Source organism: Myotis myotis, unplaced genomic scaffold (assembly GCF_014108235.1).
Source record: "Myotis myotis isolate mMyoMyo1 unplaced genomic scaffold, mMyoMyo1.p scaffold_m19_p_19, whole genome shotgun sequence".
Lineage (NCBI taxonomy): Eukaryota > Metazoa > Chordata > Mammalia > Chiroptera > Vespertilionidae > Myotis > Myotis myotis.
This window is the reverse complement of record NW_023416323.1, coordinates 30,893,210-30,910,986: the sequence shown is the minus strand read 5'-3', so window position 1 is coordinate 30,910,986 and position 17,777 is coordinate 30,893,210. Positions and strand designations below refer to the sequence as shown.

The 17,777-nt window shown below is 54.2% G+C and overlaps 4 protein-coding genes across 7 annotated transcripts in view; 2 read left to right on the top strand and 2 right to left on the bottom strand.

The window, feature by feature from the left end:
• Window positions 1-95: 95 nt before the first annotated feature.
• On the top strand, window positions 96-1,916 carry PARD6A (par-6 family cell polarity regulator alpha). The gene is made up of 3 exons (XM_036346059.1): window positions 96-224; window positions 609-831; window positions 1,057-1,916. Exons 1-3 carry the CDS (start codon window positions 162-164, stop codon window positions 1,806-1,808), a joined length of 1,038 nt encoding a protein of 345 aa, XP_036201952.1. The 5' UTR covers window positions 96-161; the 3' UTR covers window positions 1,809-1,916.
• Window positions 1,917-2,098: 182 nt separating this feature from the next.
• On the bottom strand, window positions 2,099-5,571 carry ENKD1 (enkurin domain containing 1). 3 transcript variants are annotated; one of them, XM_036346055.1, is made up of 8 exons: window positions 5,408-5,571; window positions 5,130-5,304; window positions 4,839-5,033; window positions 4,113-4,285; window positions 3,053-3,178; window positions 2,790-2,953; window positions 2,554-2,690; window positions 2,316-2,476 (listed from the first exon to the last, which is right to left on the bottom strand). In XM_036346055.1, exons 2-8 carry the CDS (start codon window positions 5,212-5,214, stop codon window positions 2,316-2,318), a joined length of 1,041 nt encoding a protein of 346 aa, XP_036201948.1. In that variant the 5' UTR covers window positions 5,215-5,304; window positions 5,408-5,571. The 3 variants fall into 3 exon arrangements, with proteins under 3 accessions (XP_036201947.1, XP_036201948.1, XP_036201949.1); XM_036346056.1 differs by having other exon boundaries at window positions 5,130-5,229; XM_036346054.1 differs by having other exon boundaries at window positions 2,099-2,476; window positions 5,130-5,571.
• On the top strand, window positions 5,559-7,592 carry CUNH16orf86 (chromosome unknown C16orf86 homolog). Its single transcript, XM_036346062.1, is given in 4 exon segments — window positions 5,559-5,784; window positions 5,991-6,220; window positions 6,490-6,740; window positions 6,863-7,592. Coding segments are annotated over 4 exon segments (996 nt in total). The 5' UTR covers window positions 5,559-5,679; the 3' UTR covers window positions 7,273-7,592.
• A 4,453-nt stretch (window positions 7,593-12,045) lies between these two features.
• The window catches only part of GFOD2 (glucose-fructose oxidoreductase domain containing 2), a 41,986-nt gene continuing 36,254 nt past the window's right edge, over window positions 12,046-17,777 (bottom strand). For both annotated transcript variants that reach the window (XM_036346242.1, XM_036346241.1), the window contains exon 2: window positions 12,046-13,621. In XM_036346242.1, coding sequence (XP_036202135.1) covers window positions 12,723-13,565 — 843 coding nt within the window. In that variant the 5' untranslated portion in view covers window positions 13,566-13,621 and the 3' untranslated portion in view covers window positions 12,046-12,722. The remainder of the gene's footprint in view (window positions 13,622-17,777) is intronic.

Here is a 17,777-nt window from a genome sequence, read left to right as displayed (position 1 = left end):
GCGTTCCACGCTCCGTAGCTGGCCCCTTGACGTCACGGTCTGGATGGGAGGGCGGGGCGAGTGCTACCGCCAGGGGCGGGGCGGCGCGGGCCGGCCGGGCGGCCGGGCTGTGCACCTGCGGGGCCGCCTGGCGCAGGGTCCCGGGCCCGCCCGGCCCCGCCATGGCCAGGCCACAGAGAACCCCGGCGCGCAGTCCGGACAGCATCGTGGAGGTGAAGAGCAAAGTAAGGGCCCCTCCAGTCCTACCTAGCTCCGGCTTCGGCTCTAGGTGCTTCCAATTCCCTCATTCTCCCCTCCCTGGCTCCTTGGTCCCACCACCTTTTTCTCTCCACTATCCTTCACATCCCATTCTCTGGCTTTTCTCGCTTTCCCGCGCCCATCCTTCTTCCTTTCCCGGCCGGCCTCTGGAGTCCCTCTGTGGCCTGGGTTACCTGGAGGGCGGGGAGAAGACCTTGGACAGCGTCCCTTGTACTGGAGCTGAGGTCTGGGCACAAAGCTGCAGCTGTTGCCGCAGCCCGCTTTCTCACCCCTGCCACCCCTCGACCTGTGGTGAGAAAGGACGCAGGCTCCCTCCTGACCCCTCCTCTCCCCCCACTCCCTGCCTCTAGTTTGACGCTGAGTTCCGACGCTTCGCGCTGCCCCGCGCTTCTGTGAGCGGCTTCCAGGAGTTCTCGAGGTTACTGCGTGCAGTGCATCAGATCCCGGGGCTGGACGTGCTGCTTGGCTATACAGATGCTCACGGCGACCTATTGCCTCTCACCAACGACGACAGCCTGCACCGGGCCCTGACCAGTGGGCCCCAGCCGCTGCGCCTGCTAGTGCAGAAGCGGGGTGAGGAGAATGGGGTACAGTGGGCAGCCTCTGTGGGGTAGGGTGACAGGGCAGGTCTACAGGGATTAAGTTCATGCCCAGGGTGTTCAGGCTTCACCTTCAGCGACCCCTGCCCTTGGGCTGACCTCCAGGTGGTAGGAAATAGTTAGAGTGTCCCCTGCCCCCTGTCTGGGCCTGATGGGAAAGGGAGAACAGGGTCTCTGATCTCAGTGTCTCCCTCTCCAGAAGCTGACTCCAGCGTCCTAGCCTTTGCCTCCAACTCTCTGCAGCGGCGTAAGAAGGGGCTCCTACTTCGGCCAGTGGCACCTCTGCGCACCCGGCCACCCCTCCTAATCAGCCTGCCCCAAGATTTCCGCCAGGTTTCTTCAGTCATAGATGTGGACCTACTGCCCGAGACCCACCGGCGTGTGCGGCTGCACAAGCACGGTTCTGACCGCCCACTAGGTTTCTACATCCGAGACGGCATGAGCGTTCGTGTAGCTCCCCAGGGCCTGGAACGTGTCCCAGGCATCTTCATCTCTCGCCTGGTACGAGGGGGCCTGGCTGAGAGCACAGGGCTGCTGGCAGTCAGTGATGAGATCCTCGAAGTCAATGGCATTGAGGTGGCTGGGAAGACCCTGGACCAAGTGACAGATATGATGGTCGCCAACAGCCACAACCTCATCGTCACTGTCAAGCCAGCCAATCAGCGCAATAATGTGGTGCGTGGGGCATCTGGGCGTCTGACAGGGCCTCCCTCTGTTGGGCCTGGGCCTACTGAGCCGGAAAGCGATGATGACAGTAGTGATCTGGTCGTTGAGAACCGCCAGCCTCCCTGTTCCAATGGGCTGTCTCAGGGCTCTCCATGCTGGGACCTGCACCCAGGCCACCTACGTCCAAGTGCCCGCAGCTCTCTGCCATCCCTGGACAATCAGGAGCAAGCCAGCTCTGGCTGGGGGAGTAGCATGCGAGGAGATGGTAGTGGCTTCAGCCTCTGACACACGAGGAAGCAGTCCTTGCCACTCCAGGGGACTCCTCAGTGGGGTTTTAGCTTGTTCACAGGGCCCTCTCAGTATGGGGAACATTAAAGTTTTTCTACAAATGCAGTGACGGTCCTTCTGTGTCCCAGCCCCAGCCTCCTCCCTGATCCCACAGCCTTGCCTTCTGCCCTGGACATGAGGCCAGAGTGGTAAGGGCAGCAGAGAGACCTTCCTGCAGTTGAGCAGCAGGAGGGCCACCACGGTTACAATTTACAGGGTAAGAAAAGCTCTTAAGGAAACCAACCCCACTGTGTACAAAAAAATTTAATTTTGACAAAGGGGTAAAGAGGCTGGGCTAGGATGGCCCTTCTGCAGCCACCAGTGGCTAGGAAAAGTGCTCTGGGGATACCTCCTAGCCCCCCCACACTACTCCTGTCTTTAGACTTGGTGATGGGGCCTGACCCTGTCCTTTGCAACCATGCAATGATCCTCAGCTAGGAGCCGTCACTACCCCTGTAAAAGGGCTCAAGCATCCATCTTCACGAAGACCTTGGGGCGGGAAAAGATCTTGATGGCCTCCTCTACCTGTACCAGCTTCCGGTCCAGCTCAGCACGGTGGCCCTGGGCCCTCAGTGAGTCTGCCCCGGCAGGCAGCAGCACCAGCTCACGCAGCAGCTGGCTCTGGCCTACAGGGGGCCCAGAAACAGTATTAGGCAGGAATGCAAGGTCCTCAGTGCGTTCCTCATCCAGTCCATGTACTCACTCTGGAGCAGATTGCTCAGTGTCTCCAGACGCTGGTTCTCAGGCATACGTGTGTGACCAGGGGGCATGGCAGGGTCCGGCTGGCTAAGTTGGCGGGCCTCAGCCTCCCGACGCCACAAATCCCTACGCTCCAACAAGCTGTGGATGCACAGATTCAGGTTGATAATCCCAGGGCTGATGTTGGCTCCCACCTGCCACAGGCATCCCTCACCCTGGGTGTTGGGCAGTGGGACCTACTAATGGGGCACGTGGCCCTTCTGTGTGGCGTTGTAGTGCTCCTGGGCTTGCCGTTGCTGTTCCAGCACCTGTGCCAGGACCTGCAGCGAGCGGGAATGCCGCCTGGGGGCCCTCTTGGCCGTGCGGGCATTGTGGCTAATGAAGTCCACACCTACGCCTGGCTCCTGCAGGACATGGCAAACATGATAGGCAAACAGCACTGAGTTGTTCCCCTGGGACCCCCAGGATCCCTGTCCCACCTTCTATCCCACACATACTCTCACCTTGGCATTGGGATCTGGTGGGGTTAGCTGGGGACTGGGGACACGGGGTGGTGGGAGCCCCGGACCGCAGCGAGAGTGAGCCCGCAGGAAGTGCACAGTCTCTGTCCCAGAGGCAGGGCCAGGCTCCTGGAGGGCAAGGCATAGAAAAGGGATCAGTCAGGCTGTGGTCAAGGTCTCAAAACCGAGCCTCTATCCCCGGCCCTCTGGGCCTCCTCCCTCTTAAAAAAGCACTTCTCATCAGCCTTTAAACATGTGTGTCTCTCACATCCTTAACAACAAACCACCCCTCCTACCTCAGTTCTGGCTCCAGCTACCATTCTTTTCTCTCCTTCCTAGCCAAGCTTCCTGGATATGTCCCCACCAAGGTCATTGGCAGCTGGCTTCCAAGCCCGCAAATGCAGGGTCATTTCCCTGGTCTCATCGTCCTCAGCCTGATCCTCAATAACGCCTAGGTCTCACTCCTGAGATCCAGACCTGATTCTCCATCTGCTGCTTCCTGGACACACTCCCACCCCCTGGGAGTTTCACAAATGCTCCAGCTTCAACACATCCCCAGATAACCTTATTGTCTTTTCTCTCAATCCTGACCTTCCCCTTGATAGAGAAATGGTGCCACCATCTACTCAAGACAGAATCCCACCACCCTATCTCTGTCCCTGACCTTCCCACTGCCCGTAGAAATAAAGGTTGAAAAGTGGATTATGGGGCTCTTCATATGGGCCCAGCTGATTTCTTAGCCTACCCTCATGCTCTTATCCCCTCGCAGTAAAGTGTACACAGCATCCCCATGCCCACACTCCCTCTAATCTCAGGACTTCTACCTGTGAGGTTTCACCTATAAAGAATGTTCTCTTCCATTCGCCCCTTGCCTAATTCCTACTTGCCCCTCAGGAACACCCAGCCATCACCACTTCTGAGAAACCGCTGCAACAGAGCCAGCTATTTCTTAGTCTCCTGTTACCTTAGTCCTGGGACTTTCCTCCCTCCCCATAACTCAGATCAGGGTATAAGTGACTCCTGGCAAATAAGATGGATGCTTCTGGCTCCCTGAGGCAGTTACCTGCAGCTGGGCCTTGACTCGGGACTCAACTTTCTCATACTTGGGCGAGCGCCAAAGAGCCTTCAGGGGCCTGGGCTGGCCCTGCTCCCGGCTGCGCTCCTGCTCACGGAAGCGCCTCTGGATCTCCTTGATCCTCCTCAGATTCTCCTTCTCATGGTCTTTAGGGTCCTTCCCTGGGAAAAAGATGTTACCAGGCTCTGCCCTGCATATAGCCCATGAAATCCAACATACCAGTTCACACACAGGTCTGACCGCTCCAAGTTAGACCCTATACAGGTACTCCATCCCCCTCACCATCTGATTTCCTTCCTGACGTGGTCATTTATCTTCTATCCCTGATTATTTTCTACATTTTTAGTGTGAAGTATACCGTTAATCATCTTATATATAACATTAGTCTTACTTGTCTATTGTCTCCCACTTTGACTCAATAATGGCCCATGCTTGTCTTCAACCTGTTTCATAGCACCTACTGGGCCTGGCAAACAGTAGGCACTAAGCAACAACCATTTAACTGATATGTGAATTCCTGCAGCTGAACTACCTCATTCAGCCCTCTTCGGTGAGAAGGAAAAGGTAGTGCATTTCTCCCTCCTTTTACAGTCGGGGAAATGGACACTCAGAGAGGCAAAGCCTGAACCCAGGTCAGGGCAGGAGAAGCACCGGTTTTTGACCTCAGGTTTTGCTCTCAGATTTGCCTCGCTGCCCGTTCTGCCCAGAACTTACTCTTGGGACAGGCCCGGGGGCCTAGGGAAATCCCCGCGAGCTGCAGCAGCATGCCCCCCACGCCGCATCGGCCTCGCTCCAGGATCGCTCTGCCCTCAGGACGAATGCGGGGGCCGCGGGGCGGGGTGGCGTCCAGGTCCGGGTCCGGGGTCAACAGGTCCAACTTCAGCGCGTTTCCCTCAAGGCGCCCTTGGGCTGAGGGGTCCGACAGAGCGGAGTGCGGGGTTCAGTGGTGGAGCCGGACCCGGGCCTAGCTCGGGCCTTCCTGGGCCGCGACACCCCCCAACTCACCGGAGGCGGGCCGCCGGTAGTAGTCAGGACAGAGCGTAGGGTCTGGGGGGATGGGCCCCGAAATGCGGGACGGGCCCTCGCACATGCCGCCGTCGTAGCCCTGTAACGGTGCACCGAGGCCTGCCAGGCTGCGTCCCTGGGGTCCCGACCTCCGTCCTCAGCCCCGTGCCATTCCCTGGACGGGACCCCGGCCCGGCCTGCATTAGCCGCCTGCGCTCCTCGCCCACTTCCCTCATTCGTTCGCGCCCCTCCCCCTCGACACCCAGGCAGGGGCTCACCAGAGCAGTTTTTTGCAGCCCGCCGCTGAAACCCGACGGGTTTGCTGTTGCTTAGCAACAATAGTTTCCGCCTCTGGGGTCAGGGGCCAATGCCCCTGGCGCAAAGTCTTCTGGGGTTTGTAGTTCCAGTTCAGGGTAGAGCTGATCGATCGCCAGTCCCTTTTCCCACCCCGGCTCTCGCCTCCGAGCCAGTCTTCCGGGTACAGCAGTGAAAAGGGCCCGTCTTCGCCTTCCCTCCCAACTCCCAGCAGATGTGCTGACTCCGCGCAGCTATGACCGCAGCAGGGACCGAGAGGCGACCAGGAGCCCAAGAGGGGACGGCGGAAGGGCCTGCACAGCTCTCGGAGGCACCCCGTGGCCACGTTCAGAGCTCTGAGGTGAACATCGGGGCTGTCTAGCCTTTACTGTTGGCCTCGGCGCTCTCTAGGAGGCCAAACTCTGTACGTTGACCCCCTAACTGGCAGGACCGGCTTCACAGACAGACAGGGGCAGGGGCTGGCGCCCTTCATCCGCATTTGGTGTCTAATGACTGATCCCTGTATCCTTTGGCTATGGTGACCAGGTACCTCTGTGTCACCTCTAGTGTCCAGTAATGGGAAACCAGGGCCTGGTGTCAGCCCATGAGGCCTGTGGGACCCAGGGTGAAGACAGGCGTCCAACAGGACCAGTCTCAGAGCCGGAGCTCCAGGAGGAACGACTCAAGCTGGAGGAAGAGCGGCTCAAGCCAGAGGTGGAGGCACTGGAGGAGAGAGGCCCCAGGCCTATGGCCTCTGTTGTGAGGTCCAGTCATGGTCCCAAGAGGAAGCTAGTCAAGTGAGGGGGCTTTCAGAGGGAAGGAACAATAGTGTTGGTGGGGTGGGGGGTATCACACCCCAGTAGGATTCCAAATTCCTGCACTCCTGCAGGGTGCATCCTTCTCCCCTGCCACCACCATCACTCCTCACCCCTTCTGTCCCTAAGAGAGGGAGTCTCAAGGCCTTGTTCAGGACTGAACTCACATGAGCTCTTAGCCCTTATCCAGTTCGGGGCCTCATTGACCAGGAAAGGGACAAGAATCTGGGCCTGAAGTGGTAGGCATGCAGGGCTATTCCCTCCTGAAGCCTCCTGTCCCCCAGCCTCCCAGGGCCTAGTCACCAAGCCCATCCTAGGGCTGAAGCTGAGCTGCCCCAGGGACTGCCGCTGCAGAGAGAGGACCTGGAAGGTAGCCAGAGCGAGCCTTCGCCATCTACCAAACAGCACAAAAAAGCCAAGAAACGCAAGAGTCTGGGCGCCCCAGTACTCCCAGCTGTGGCCAGCACAGCGTCTGCACCCTCAGAGACCTTGGGGCTAGAGCGTGAGTGGCAGTCCCTGGCCCTTCTCTCTGTCCGCCCCCCCCCCCCCACCTCCCTGCCTGCTGGCCTCCTGACATGGCACAGTATGGTGCTCCAGCCCCTGCTCTGCCCCGGGTCCTTGCAGGAAAGGCCCAACGCTTACGGCCCCTGTACCAGTACATCAACTATTGCAACCCTGAGCTGAACGAGGCAGGGGAAGCGGAGAGGGAGGCTGAGGCCGAGGTGGAACCTGAGTCGGACCCAACCCTGGTCCCCAAGGAGGCATGTGTGGAACAACTGCCAGCCTCGCTGCCAGTGGCAGGTGAGCTGGGTTCAGGCCGCACTTTGCCCTGCCCCAGTATGTTCGTGTCTCCCACCCATGCTCTGGTTCCCCTTGGAGAGGAGGCTGCAGAGGAGCCTGGGGGTTTGCCCGGCTTGGGGGTCAGTGGCCTCCTCAAGACCGAGATGGATAAGTCAACTCAGGTGGACATCAGCAAGATGCTAAGTGTCTGCGCTGCCCCACTTGTACCCCCACTGTCTCCTCAGTACAAGTGACTGTCCCATCCCAGGGGTTGCTCCTCTGTTCCCAAGCCAGGGCCAGAGCACAGCCTGTGGGCTTCAGCCCTCAGGTGAAAGGGGGAATTCTGCCCTGCCTCAACTTGGGACCTTGAACTTGCTGAAAATAAATGTTTTTCCTTTTTCTCAGACTTCGACTTCCCAAATAAGACACCTGAAGTGGGAGAGCCTGGGAAGGGTGGAGGATTCCCCAGGGCAGGGTTTGAAGCCTGACTGGTCATCTGGATCGCCCAGGAGTCTGACAAAAGTATAGATTCGTGGGCACTACCTCAGGTCTAACTGAATCAATCTGCAGGGGTGGGACCTGGTTCTGTGCGTTTAAAGCGGCGGTTCTCAACCTGTGGGTCGCGAACAATGAAAATACACCCTGCATATCAGATATTTACATTACGATTCGTAACAGTAGCAAAATTACAGTTATGAAGTAGCAACGAAAATAATTTTATGGTTGGGGGTCACCACAACATGAGGAACTGTATTAAAGGGTCGCGGCATTAGGAAGGTTGAGAACCACTGATTTAAAGGCTCCTCAAGTAAACCTGAGGATCAGACAGGATATAGTGAGGATGGGGAGGGATGTGATGAGGAACAGGGGGCAGAGAAAGGAAAGGGACTGTCAGGTCACGGAAGCAGGTGCGTGGCCTTGTTCCCTGTCTCCCAGGAAGGGGCTTGCATTTAGTCTGACCTTGAGGGGACACTCCCTCACTTGGGATACTCCCTCTGAAGTGGCAGTTTGTTTGCCTGCCCCAAGACCGGCAGCTTTGGGAGGCTCTGTTAAATCACAGCTGGACCAGACTTTGCCCCCATAATGGCCCCTAGTGACAGAGGATCAGGGCCTTTTTACTGGTAGGCAGGGGTGGTGGTGGAGGTGAATGGTCTCCCTGGAGTCTGACAGTCAAGCCACCAGATGACCACTGCCTCTCACCCATAAGACTCTCTGGGAAGAGGTGGCCAGTGCTGGCCATTTTGAAAACCCTCATATCCAACTGTTTCCTGGTCCTCCTGCATGTCCCTCTGACACCATAAACACAGGGAATTTCAAACGAATAATTTCTCCTCCCTACAACCTGCTTTTCCTCCTGTATCTCATCTGCACAATGTTCAAGCCCAAATCCTTCACCCCTTCACTTGGCTAGTTCACATGGACCTTTGAGAAACTCAGGGCACCTTCTTTCCTGGCAAGCCAGCGTTGCCCTGCATTGTAGCACCCACATAGCACTGCCCTGTGTTTATTAACTGTCTTCAGGACTAGACTGTGAACTCCCCAAAGGCCTTTGTCATTGTGTCATAACTACTGAGCAGAGGACCCCCATAAAAGGTATCAAGAAGCCCGGCCGGCATGGCTCAGTGGTTGAGCCTCAACCTATGAACCAGGAGGTTGCTGTTTGATTCCCGGTCAGGGCACATGCCCAGATTGTAGGCTCAATCCCCAGTGTGGGGCATGCAGGAGGCAGCCAATCAATGATTCTCATCATCAATGTTTCTAACTCTCCCTCTCCCTTTCTCTCTGAAATAAAAGTGTATATATATATACACACATATATATTATACACATATACTAGAGGCCCAATGCACGAAATTTGTGTGAGTAGGCCTTCCTTCCCCAGATGCCTGCACTGGCTTCCCTCTGGCACCTAGGACCCGGGCTTCCCTTGCAGCCCCAGCTTCGTGCGGAAGGTCGTCCAGAAGGATATCTGGTCTAATTAGCATATTACACTTTTATTATTATAGATATACATATACATACATACATATGTTTAAAAGGTACCTATGCTTTTCCTGGGATAATGATCTGACTACCCAGGAAATACTGTCCAGAGGGACCATGCAAAATGAATACTTCCCATAGGGATGAACAGAGGTTCTCAGAGGTAGAGGGCCCCTCAAGGTAAATGAGCTTGACCCCCTCACATTATGGTTGAAGCCTGGAGAGAAATGGCCTTTTATGAGACCACATCTGGGCCTCAAGGAAGCTCCACCCTTTCGTGAGCCCTGCAGGTCTGAGTACCCTGGGGCTCTCTGGCTAAGGCCTGACACAGGAAGGCCAAGCATCTACTTTCCCTGTGTGGTCTCCAGGGCTGGAGGTATGGACCAACACTGATAAGGAAGCTCTGTTCCTTTCTTCCAACAGGTGAGGTAGGAAATACTCAGTAACCATAGAAGTTACCTGACAGGTGTGTCTAGGCACAGAAAGGAACAAGTCACCACTCCTAGAAGCTCACTCTAAGGGAGAAATGCAGAAGCAGCACGATGCAAGCAGACACATGCTATGGAAGAGCTGAGGACAAAGACTGTGGGACCACAGGCGGCGGGGGTGACGGTCACGATGCCTAGGAAATAGTGAAGAGGCAGCCCTCCAGCCGATTCCTGGAGAGTTGGGTGGCCTTCCAGGCAGAGGCTATGCCAGGGATGAAGCCTTGCTAGTACGGAAGATGCCAGCTGCATGCAGGAGGGCCACTTGGCACAGCTGAAGCAGAGCCTGGCCATCAGGAGGCCAGGGTGGGTGAGTCTGAGAGTGATGAGGGGTGTAGGCAAGGAAGGCTCTGGGCCTGACATTTTGGAGAGGTTCTTAGGGCAGCTGAGTGAAGGACAGAGCGAGAAAGGGAGAGGCGGGACACTGGGTGGGAGACTGTTGTCACGGTCCGGGTCTGAGGCCTAGTTTTGGCTGGGGGTTGGAAAATAAGCAACAGGTATTTTGGGAGTTCGCTTCTGGTTGCTGGAACAGGGAGGAAAAAGTTGACTGCACTTTCAATGGCTTGGAAGAACTACTTTGACTCAAAGAAGATCCTGAGTTTGGGACACAGGTTCTGGGAGGTGATGCTGCCTCCCTCCAGGAGGGGGCGGTGCAGGACAAGCCTGGAACCTGCTGCAGGCTGTTACCCCCGGGGACCAAAACACTGCTGGCTTCCTTGACCACAGGCATCTAGCTACTTCAAGGTTCATATCCTCCCTGGGGCCAACCCAAGAGATATGACAGTTAAAGAAGTTTAAGGGGTGGCCATGGACTCTGGGAGTGCCAACAAAGGATCTGAGATCTTTCTCAAAGCAGCTCTGCACTCAGCCCACTGCAGTCTGCCCGGGACTTCTGGGACTACATCTTTGTAAACAAGGGGTTTGCTGCTGAGCCCTATAAAACCTAAGCAGTGCCACTGAGTCAGCAATGTGACCCTTTCTTAAGTAGGAGCATCTGAGTTGGGCAGAGTAGATGCATGTGCGTTCTTGGTCAATTCCCAAATTTAGGATGGATCTCAACATGCTAGTAACGCAGAGGGACTGATCTGGAGCCGAGCTGGTGGTCCCTGGGAGGAAGGGGGGTGGGGGCAGCCTCTTTCAGCTCTACTAGTGTCCTGCCTGGCGGGGCTCTCTCTGCAGTCCACCTCCTCGTTCAGGCCAGGCTGAGATTCTTACTGCAGGGAGGGGGCAGTAATCTGGATGGGGATCTAAGAGAGGAGGGGCCAACCCACAAAATATATGATGTTAAAGGGCACTGGGAGTCTGAGAAGCCACAAGTCCTGGGGAAAGAGTAGTTCAGGGTCAGGCTGCAGTCAAATGACCCTGACTAGGCTCCTGACTACGTCACTTATAACTTACAGGAGGCAAGTAACTTTGCTCCTCTCTGCCTCAGTTTTCTGATCTGAATATGACAATATTAATATTAGCACCTTAGAGTGATTTGGATATTAAATAAAATAATATGCATAAAACATCTACCCTAGGGGGCCCAGCATGCAAAAAACATCTTCAAGTCCTGGCCAGTGTTGCCAAGTGGTTAGAGTGCAGCCCTTTGCATCGAAGGGTCACAGGTTTGATCCCTGGCCACCAATTGATGTGTCTCTCTCATATCAATGGTTCTCTCTCCCTCCCTCCCATTCCCTCCCACTCTTCTACTCTCTGATAAGCAATGGAAAAACTATCCTTGGGTGAGGATTAACAAAAACAAACAAAAGCATACTCCAACACTAGCCATTGTGATTTCAACTCACAAAGTCAAGGTATAAAACCAGGGCAATAGAGGAAACAGGCCAGATGACTTTTATGAGGGGTGCCATGAGGAAGATGGAGCCCACCCTCGGTCTTCCTCTTTCTGGCAAGGAGCCCAGGGCAGGGCAGGGACGGTTAGAAAAGGGAAAAGTCTGGTCCAGGCATAATTCTGGCAGGCTGGCAGTGGACACAAAGCACATGTCCCTCCCGGCACCCTCACCGCAGACTGACATGGCTAAAAGGCCGTCCCTGTGCAGAAGTTGTTAAATGCATGTTTGGTGCCTGGCGGGCTGGCCAGCCAGTGTTTGGCCATACCCACTTCAAGGGGAAGCGTGTGGGGCCCCCTCCTCAAGTTCAGCCCGTCCAGCCACTCGGGACCGTTCCTCACCTCCCCTCCCCAGGGTTCCCCTGGAGCCAACTTCACGGTCTTAAGAACAGAACCCCTCCGGACCTGCAGCCCAGGAAGGCCCCACACTCCCCAGGATCTCCCTGGACCAGCAGGCCTGACAGCTCCCCATTAGGAAGTCTTGAGTCCCGTTTTCTGAGCAAAGACTTTGCTCTGGAGGCTCCTGGGATGTGGGGACGAGGGAAGAAGCTGGGAGGTGAGGGCAGGTGGTGGCAGGAGCCTGTGTGGCCCACCAGACAGCGATGGATCTGAGGTCAGGGCTGCTGTGGAGACACCAGAAACGATGAAAATAGAAACAATCTACAGCAATAAACAGGCCTTTCATTACTAAAGAAACCTAACCTACCAAACAGCCAACAACCATGTGCCGTAGTGTCAGAGTTTGATTTATTAACATTTATCAGATGTTCCAGAGTTCTCCCTTGTCTTCTCTCTGCCAAACCAAGGGCCCTCTGCTCTAGTCAACAGCCCCTGAGAGCTCTCCTAATGAATATCCCCTCCACCCACCAGGGAAGGGGCAGTCTGAAATCTGGAAGGGCCTAGTCACGTGGGAGAAAGGGCGGTGCGGATCCCTGAGGGATGCCTTGCTGTCCTCGCCATTCCTGAGATGCCCCAAGCCCAAGAAGGGCATGGAAACAAGGCTTTTTGTCATTTTCCTCAGGACGGAGGAATCAGCCAAACTGGCTCCTGGCTAGGCCTTCACATCCAGTTAGGACCACAGATATGCTGAAGAAGCCCCCAAGTCAAGCTTGTGCTCGCCTTGCTCACCAGCACTAACTACACAGAGACCTGGCAGCTCTGCCCCTGGCACACTGTGCTAGCCCACAGGCCATGCAACAGGAGCATCACCGTCCTGCAGCTCTGAGGAGTGAGCACGTGCTGGAGGGGCGTTCTACTGGGGCCACCTTGGGCTCCCCCTGGGCCCTACCCATGTTGACTTGTTACATGAATGACACCGTCTATGCTATAGCCAAGCCCTGCCATCCTGCTCCTGGTCCCTCCCTGGCCCCTTGGCCCCACGGCAGGGAGCCCATGTACAGGCTCACAGGTTATTCCGCTGGAGTGCCTCACACAGGTTCTGGTTGGCATCGGGTTCCTCCGTCAGCACCTCTACAGCCTCCCATTCCCCGGTTCGGCTGGACCTTTTGATGGCGTCCACCACACTCTGCATGTACAACCCATCCTCAAATGAGGCGGCCATGGAGACGGGGGTGTGGTCCCAGGTGCGGCGGTCCCCCTGCCCCTGGAAGGACTCCCGCAGGGCCTGCACCATGTACACCATGCCCTTCAGGTAGAGCAGCGGGACATCCTGGGGCCCCTGCTCGGGCAGCCCTGCGCCCACAGCCAGTGAGTCCCTCAGCAGCAGCTCCTCCTGTGTGGCAGAGTTCTTCTGCCCGTAGAGGTCAGCTCCCCGGGCAACAAGGCGTCCTGCAGAGCCCACCACCATGACCTCATGCACAAAGGCACCTGGCATGTTGAAGTTGAGTGTTACTGTGCTGCACACCCCCCCGCCCATGAGCATCTGGAAGAAACAGAAGTCATCGCTGGTGACATGCCGGATGCCACGAATGGCCGCATTCTGCCTCACAAAGGTCTTGAGGAGCCCGTGGACCTTCTCCGCTCTTTGGCCAGTCAGGTGGGTCAGCAGGTCCACAATGTAGGTGCCCATGGTGTGCAGGCCTCCTCCGCCCATGAGCTCGTCGCAGATCCAGCCGTAGTTGGGGCTGAGCAGGCTGCCTGAGTAGACGCGGGCATCGCAGATCATCACCGCACCCACATAGTGCTCGGCAATCAGCTGCTTCATGCGCACGAAGGCAGGCAGGAAGCGCAGCACGTTCCCCACCAGGCTCATCAGCTGCGGGTAGTAGCGAGAGGCTGTCACCATCCGGAAGGCATCCACCGAGGTTGCTGCCTTCTCACAAACCACATTCTTCCCAATACCTGGGAATAAAACACAATAGGAAATCTCAAAGTTCCAAGGGGTTTACACTGGGGGGAAGGAGAGGGGAATGTATTTCTCGAAGGCAGATGGACTCAGGAAAGCCTCTTACGAGACCAGATGATGGCGTCGGACAAGAGGAAACACGACTTCAGCTTGGATGAAAATGGTACCCAGTGTCTGGGACTGGAGAAAGTGTTATGAGCTGGAGAAAGAGGAGTAAGTTCTTAAGGGAAAATGAAAGGAGTAGAGACACAAGGCATAAACCAGGAGGGGGAAGCAGAGGTGGTGCGATGGTAATTTTATGTGTCAACTTGGCGAGGCTATGGCGCCCATCAAATACCTCTGGACATTGCTGGGAAGGTATGTGATTGATATTTAAACCAGTAGACTTTGAATAGAGTAGATTACCCGCCATAATGTAGGTGGGCCTCACCCAATCAGTTGTAGAGCTTAAGAAAAAAAGACTGAGGTTTCCTGAAGTGGAAGAAATTCTGCTTCCAGACTCAAGTCTGCAACATCAACTTTTGCTGGGATTTCCATATTGTTGTCCTGCCCTGTAGATTTCAGATTTGTCAGCTCCTACAATCACATGAGCCAATTCCTTAAACTAAATCTCTATCCACACCCCTCCCCCCAATATATCTTACTGGTTCTGTTTCTCTGGAGAACACTGCCTCATATAAGTGTGCTGGAGAGGTAGACATACTTCTTGGACATGCTCATGTAGTTTTTAAAAATATATATATTTTATTGATTTCAGAGAGGAAGGGAGATGGGGAGAGAGGTAGAAACATCAATGATGAGAGAGAATCACTGATCAGCTGCCTCCTGGGCAACCTGGGCATGTACCCTTGACCGGAATCGAACCCGGGACCCTCCAGTCTGCAGGCCGAAACTCTATCCACTGAGCCAACAGGCCAGGGCATGCTTATGCACTTTTATGCATTTATTAGATCACCAGCTTTGGCAAGAGAATCTATATTTTAGGGGATGGGCTTTGCACTGTCAGGTGTAACTGCAGAAAGGGCTCTAAGATTCCCTGCAGACTGTTCTTTGGAAACACTGGTTCAGTAAGTTAGTATAGTCAAAGGCCAGAAAATGCTCGGCTCCAATAGGTGGGGAAAGGGAGTTTGAAAACATCTACTCTGCCCTCATGCCCATTCTGAGTCCACTGAAGCTGGAAGGCACTCCGAGAGGAAAACAAAGCTAGATGAAACCCAAGGAGAGCCTGAGACTGAGCAGCTTACTTCCATGTGAGGAAACAGAGAAGACCAGCATTCCTCCGTGTTTTAAAATGCAAGTTCATGAGGGTATGAGCAGCCGTAAGACACCAACACCTGGGGTACGCCTGTGAGCATGGGGTGGTTCAATTAAAAGGTAGTCCTATGCTATTACCCAATAAAAAACTTACAAAGCCCAAGAAGTCGTATGGACTAGACCAGGGGTGGGCAAACTTTTTGACTCGAAGGCCACAATGGGTTCTTAAACTGGACCGGAGGGCTGGAACAAAAGCATGGATGGAGTGTTTGTGTGAACTAATATAAATTCAAAGTAAACATCATTACATAAAAGGGTACGGTCTTTTTTTTCAATAGTTTTATTCATTTCAAACGGGCCAGATCCGGCCCGCGGGCCGGAGTTTGCCCACGGCTGGACTAGACGCACACACAGGTGCAGATGGCAGGATCAGAGGAGGCTTCACAGGGGAGTGAGGTTCTAGGGAGTATAAGGGGGAAAAGGCATCCAGACAGAGGAAACTACATGTGCAAAGGCACTGAGGTAAGGAAGGGCCAAGAGTTAAGATTCCTGCCCTGACCGGTTTGGCTCAGTGGATAGAGCATAGGCCTGCAGACTGAGGGGTCCCGGGTTCAATTCCGGTCAAGGGCATGTGCCTTGGTTGCGGGCATATCCCCAGTGGGAGATGTGCAGGAGGCAGCTGATCAATGTTTCTCTCTCATTGATGTTTCTAACTCTCTGTGCCTCTCCCTTCCTCTCTGTAAAAAATCAATAAAATATATTTTTTAAAAAAGTTAAGATTCCTAAAGGCCTGTGTGTACACCAGGAACTTGGCTGAAGGGGCTACACAGGGCCTATAAGCCACGTGGGAAATTGAATAGTCAGTTGTATCACTCACAGAGACAGTCAAGGGAGAGGGGTAAGTTTGGGGGTGGAATCCAAAATTGAGCTCTTAATACTCCCGTCCCCAAGTCTTCCCCATCTCAGTCAATAGCAACTCCATTCACCCAGTTTCTCAAGCCAAAGACTTGAGAGTCATCTCTCACATCCCATTTGTTTTTGTTTTTTTTTTTTAGAGAGAGGAAGAGGATGGGGAGGAGCACCAATGTAAGAGAGCAACATCGATCAGTTGCCTCCCACATGCACCCCAACTGGGGATCAAACACGCAACCGGGGTATGTGCCCTGACCAGGGATCAAACCTGCCACCTTTCAGTTATGGGACGATGCTCAACCAATGCTTCCTCACACTTGTAGGACTTTAGGATTAGGGACAGGAGAATCACCACATTGGGTGAGAATTTGGCCACTTGGCTGCGGAACACATGACTGCCCAGGAAAGCAATGAGGATATTAGATCCTCATACACAAGCACCCCATCTGAGAGCTGTAGCTCTGGCCACACCAGAGGCTTCTTGCTGGAACTATTCACTTCAGTGGGTGGACACTGCAGTGTGGGGAGAAGAGGTGGGTGCGAAGGAAGAGGACTTCTGAGAGTTTGGTGGTGATAAAACTAGGATAAGTAATCTCCGTTTCATGCCAGGAGAGGTCAGGGAAGGGGGAGAGACCTTCCTTCTTGAGCCCCAAACAATAGAGAGCTCTTGAACTCAGGAACCAGCAGTATTATCAGTGTGGGAGGAGCTAAAGGCCATTTTTAAAAATATATATATTTTTAATTGATTTCAGAGAGGGAGGGAAGGAGAGAGATAGAAACATTGATGAGAGAGAATCACTGATTGGCTGCCTCCTGCAGGCCCCCTACTAGGGGGGATGTAGCTTGCAACCCGGGCATATGCCCTTGGCAGGAATCGAACCTGGGACCCTTTAGTCTGCAGGCCTATGCTCTATCCACTGAGCCAAACCTGCTAGGGCTAAAAGCCATTTTGAGTTAAATAAGCTCCTGCAGGCCAGCTACATAGGGTCATACCTTTAGGAAGACTTGGGTGGCCTGAAAGACTTGCTTACTTAAGTTTCTCTAGCGTTCCTGCTAGCAAGTCAAAGGTTTAGCGAAGCCGAAAACTGCTCTCTGTCTCCTGGGAATGGGGAAAGCGTGGATGTTGAGTGCCTATTAGCTCTGATCTCCTGTGGGGTGAACAAGTTTCATGCTGCAAGCCTCTCTGCAGCCATAATTCCCAGAATAGTTAGGAGTGAAGTGTCCTTGAGCACCAGAGGCCCAAGAAGCTGCCTGACCACCATTTCCCTCTCTAGTAACGCACCACAGGTTCACAGCTTTGGGACCACACACCTCTGTGCCCCTGCCTAGAGGTGTGGGACTAGATCAATGACTTCAAACAGCAGGGTAGAGAAGCAGCCCAGGAAAAGCAACACTTTTGTGTTTTTTATAAAATCCAGGGAATATCTCTATGTATTTTAAAACATAAAAGGTACTGCTTCTAGAGAAATAACTTGGAAAGCACTAGACTGAGTCACTCTTGCTCACGGCCCTTCTACACCCTTTCCTGGGTCACAGTCCCATGTCGGCTCCATGGGTCACACCAGCAGACTGGCTCCCATGGGTAGAATTTGTGACTGTCTTCATTCATCCACTGTGCTAGGCCTTGTGTCAAACTCTGGGCACACAACATCGGGCATAGTCTCTACCTTCAGACAACTTACAATTTAGTAGAGAGAGAGTCATTGACCAAATTATCATATAAATACACGTAGAACTGCATCTGTGATAAATGCCATGAATGATATAAATGGTAATATGAAAGCATATAGCAGGGATGTGACCTGGACTGGGGCTCAGGGAAGGTATCTCAAGGGACTGGTGTTCTTGGGATTAAATTATCTGGGTCACACTGCTTGAGGAATGATCTCTTGTTATCTCAAGAGCCTGTGGGGAAAGAGTTGGCAAACTCAGTGTTTTTCTAATGAAGCATATAAGTGCCAAGAACTGGGCACAGAAACTTACCTT

Excerpts from the sequence above, each read along its gene's own strand:
- PARD6A (XM_036346059.1), top strand. The coding sequence starts at position 162 with ATGGCCAGGCCACAGAGAACCCCGGCGCGCAGTCCGGACAGCATCGTG. Across the intron at positions 225-608 it reads TCGTGGAGGTGAAGAGCAAA|TTTGACGCTGAGTTCCGACG; the intron begins GTAAGGGCCCCT and ends CCCTGCCTCTAG. Across the intron at positions 832-1,056 it reads CCTGCTAGTGCAGAAGCGGG|AAGCTGACTCCAGCGTCCTA; the intron begins GTGAGGAGAATG and ends CTCCCTCTCCAG.
- ENKD1 (XM_036346054.1), bottom strand. The coding sequence starts at position 5,214 with ATGTGCGAGGGCCCGTCCCGCATTTCGGGGCCCATCCCCCCAGACCCT. Across the intron at positions 4,286-4,838 it reads CCCCCGGGCCTGTCCCAAGA|GGAAGGACCCTAAAGACCAT; the intron begins GTAAGTTCTGGG and ends TCTTTTTCCCAG. Across the intron at positions 2,477-2,553 it reads ACTGAGCAATCTGCTCCAGA|GCCAGAGCCAGCTGCTGCGT; the intron begins GTGAGTACATGG and ends GGCCCCCTGTAG.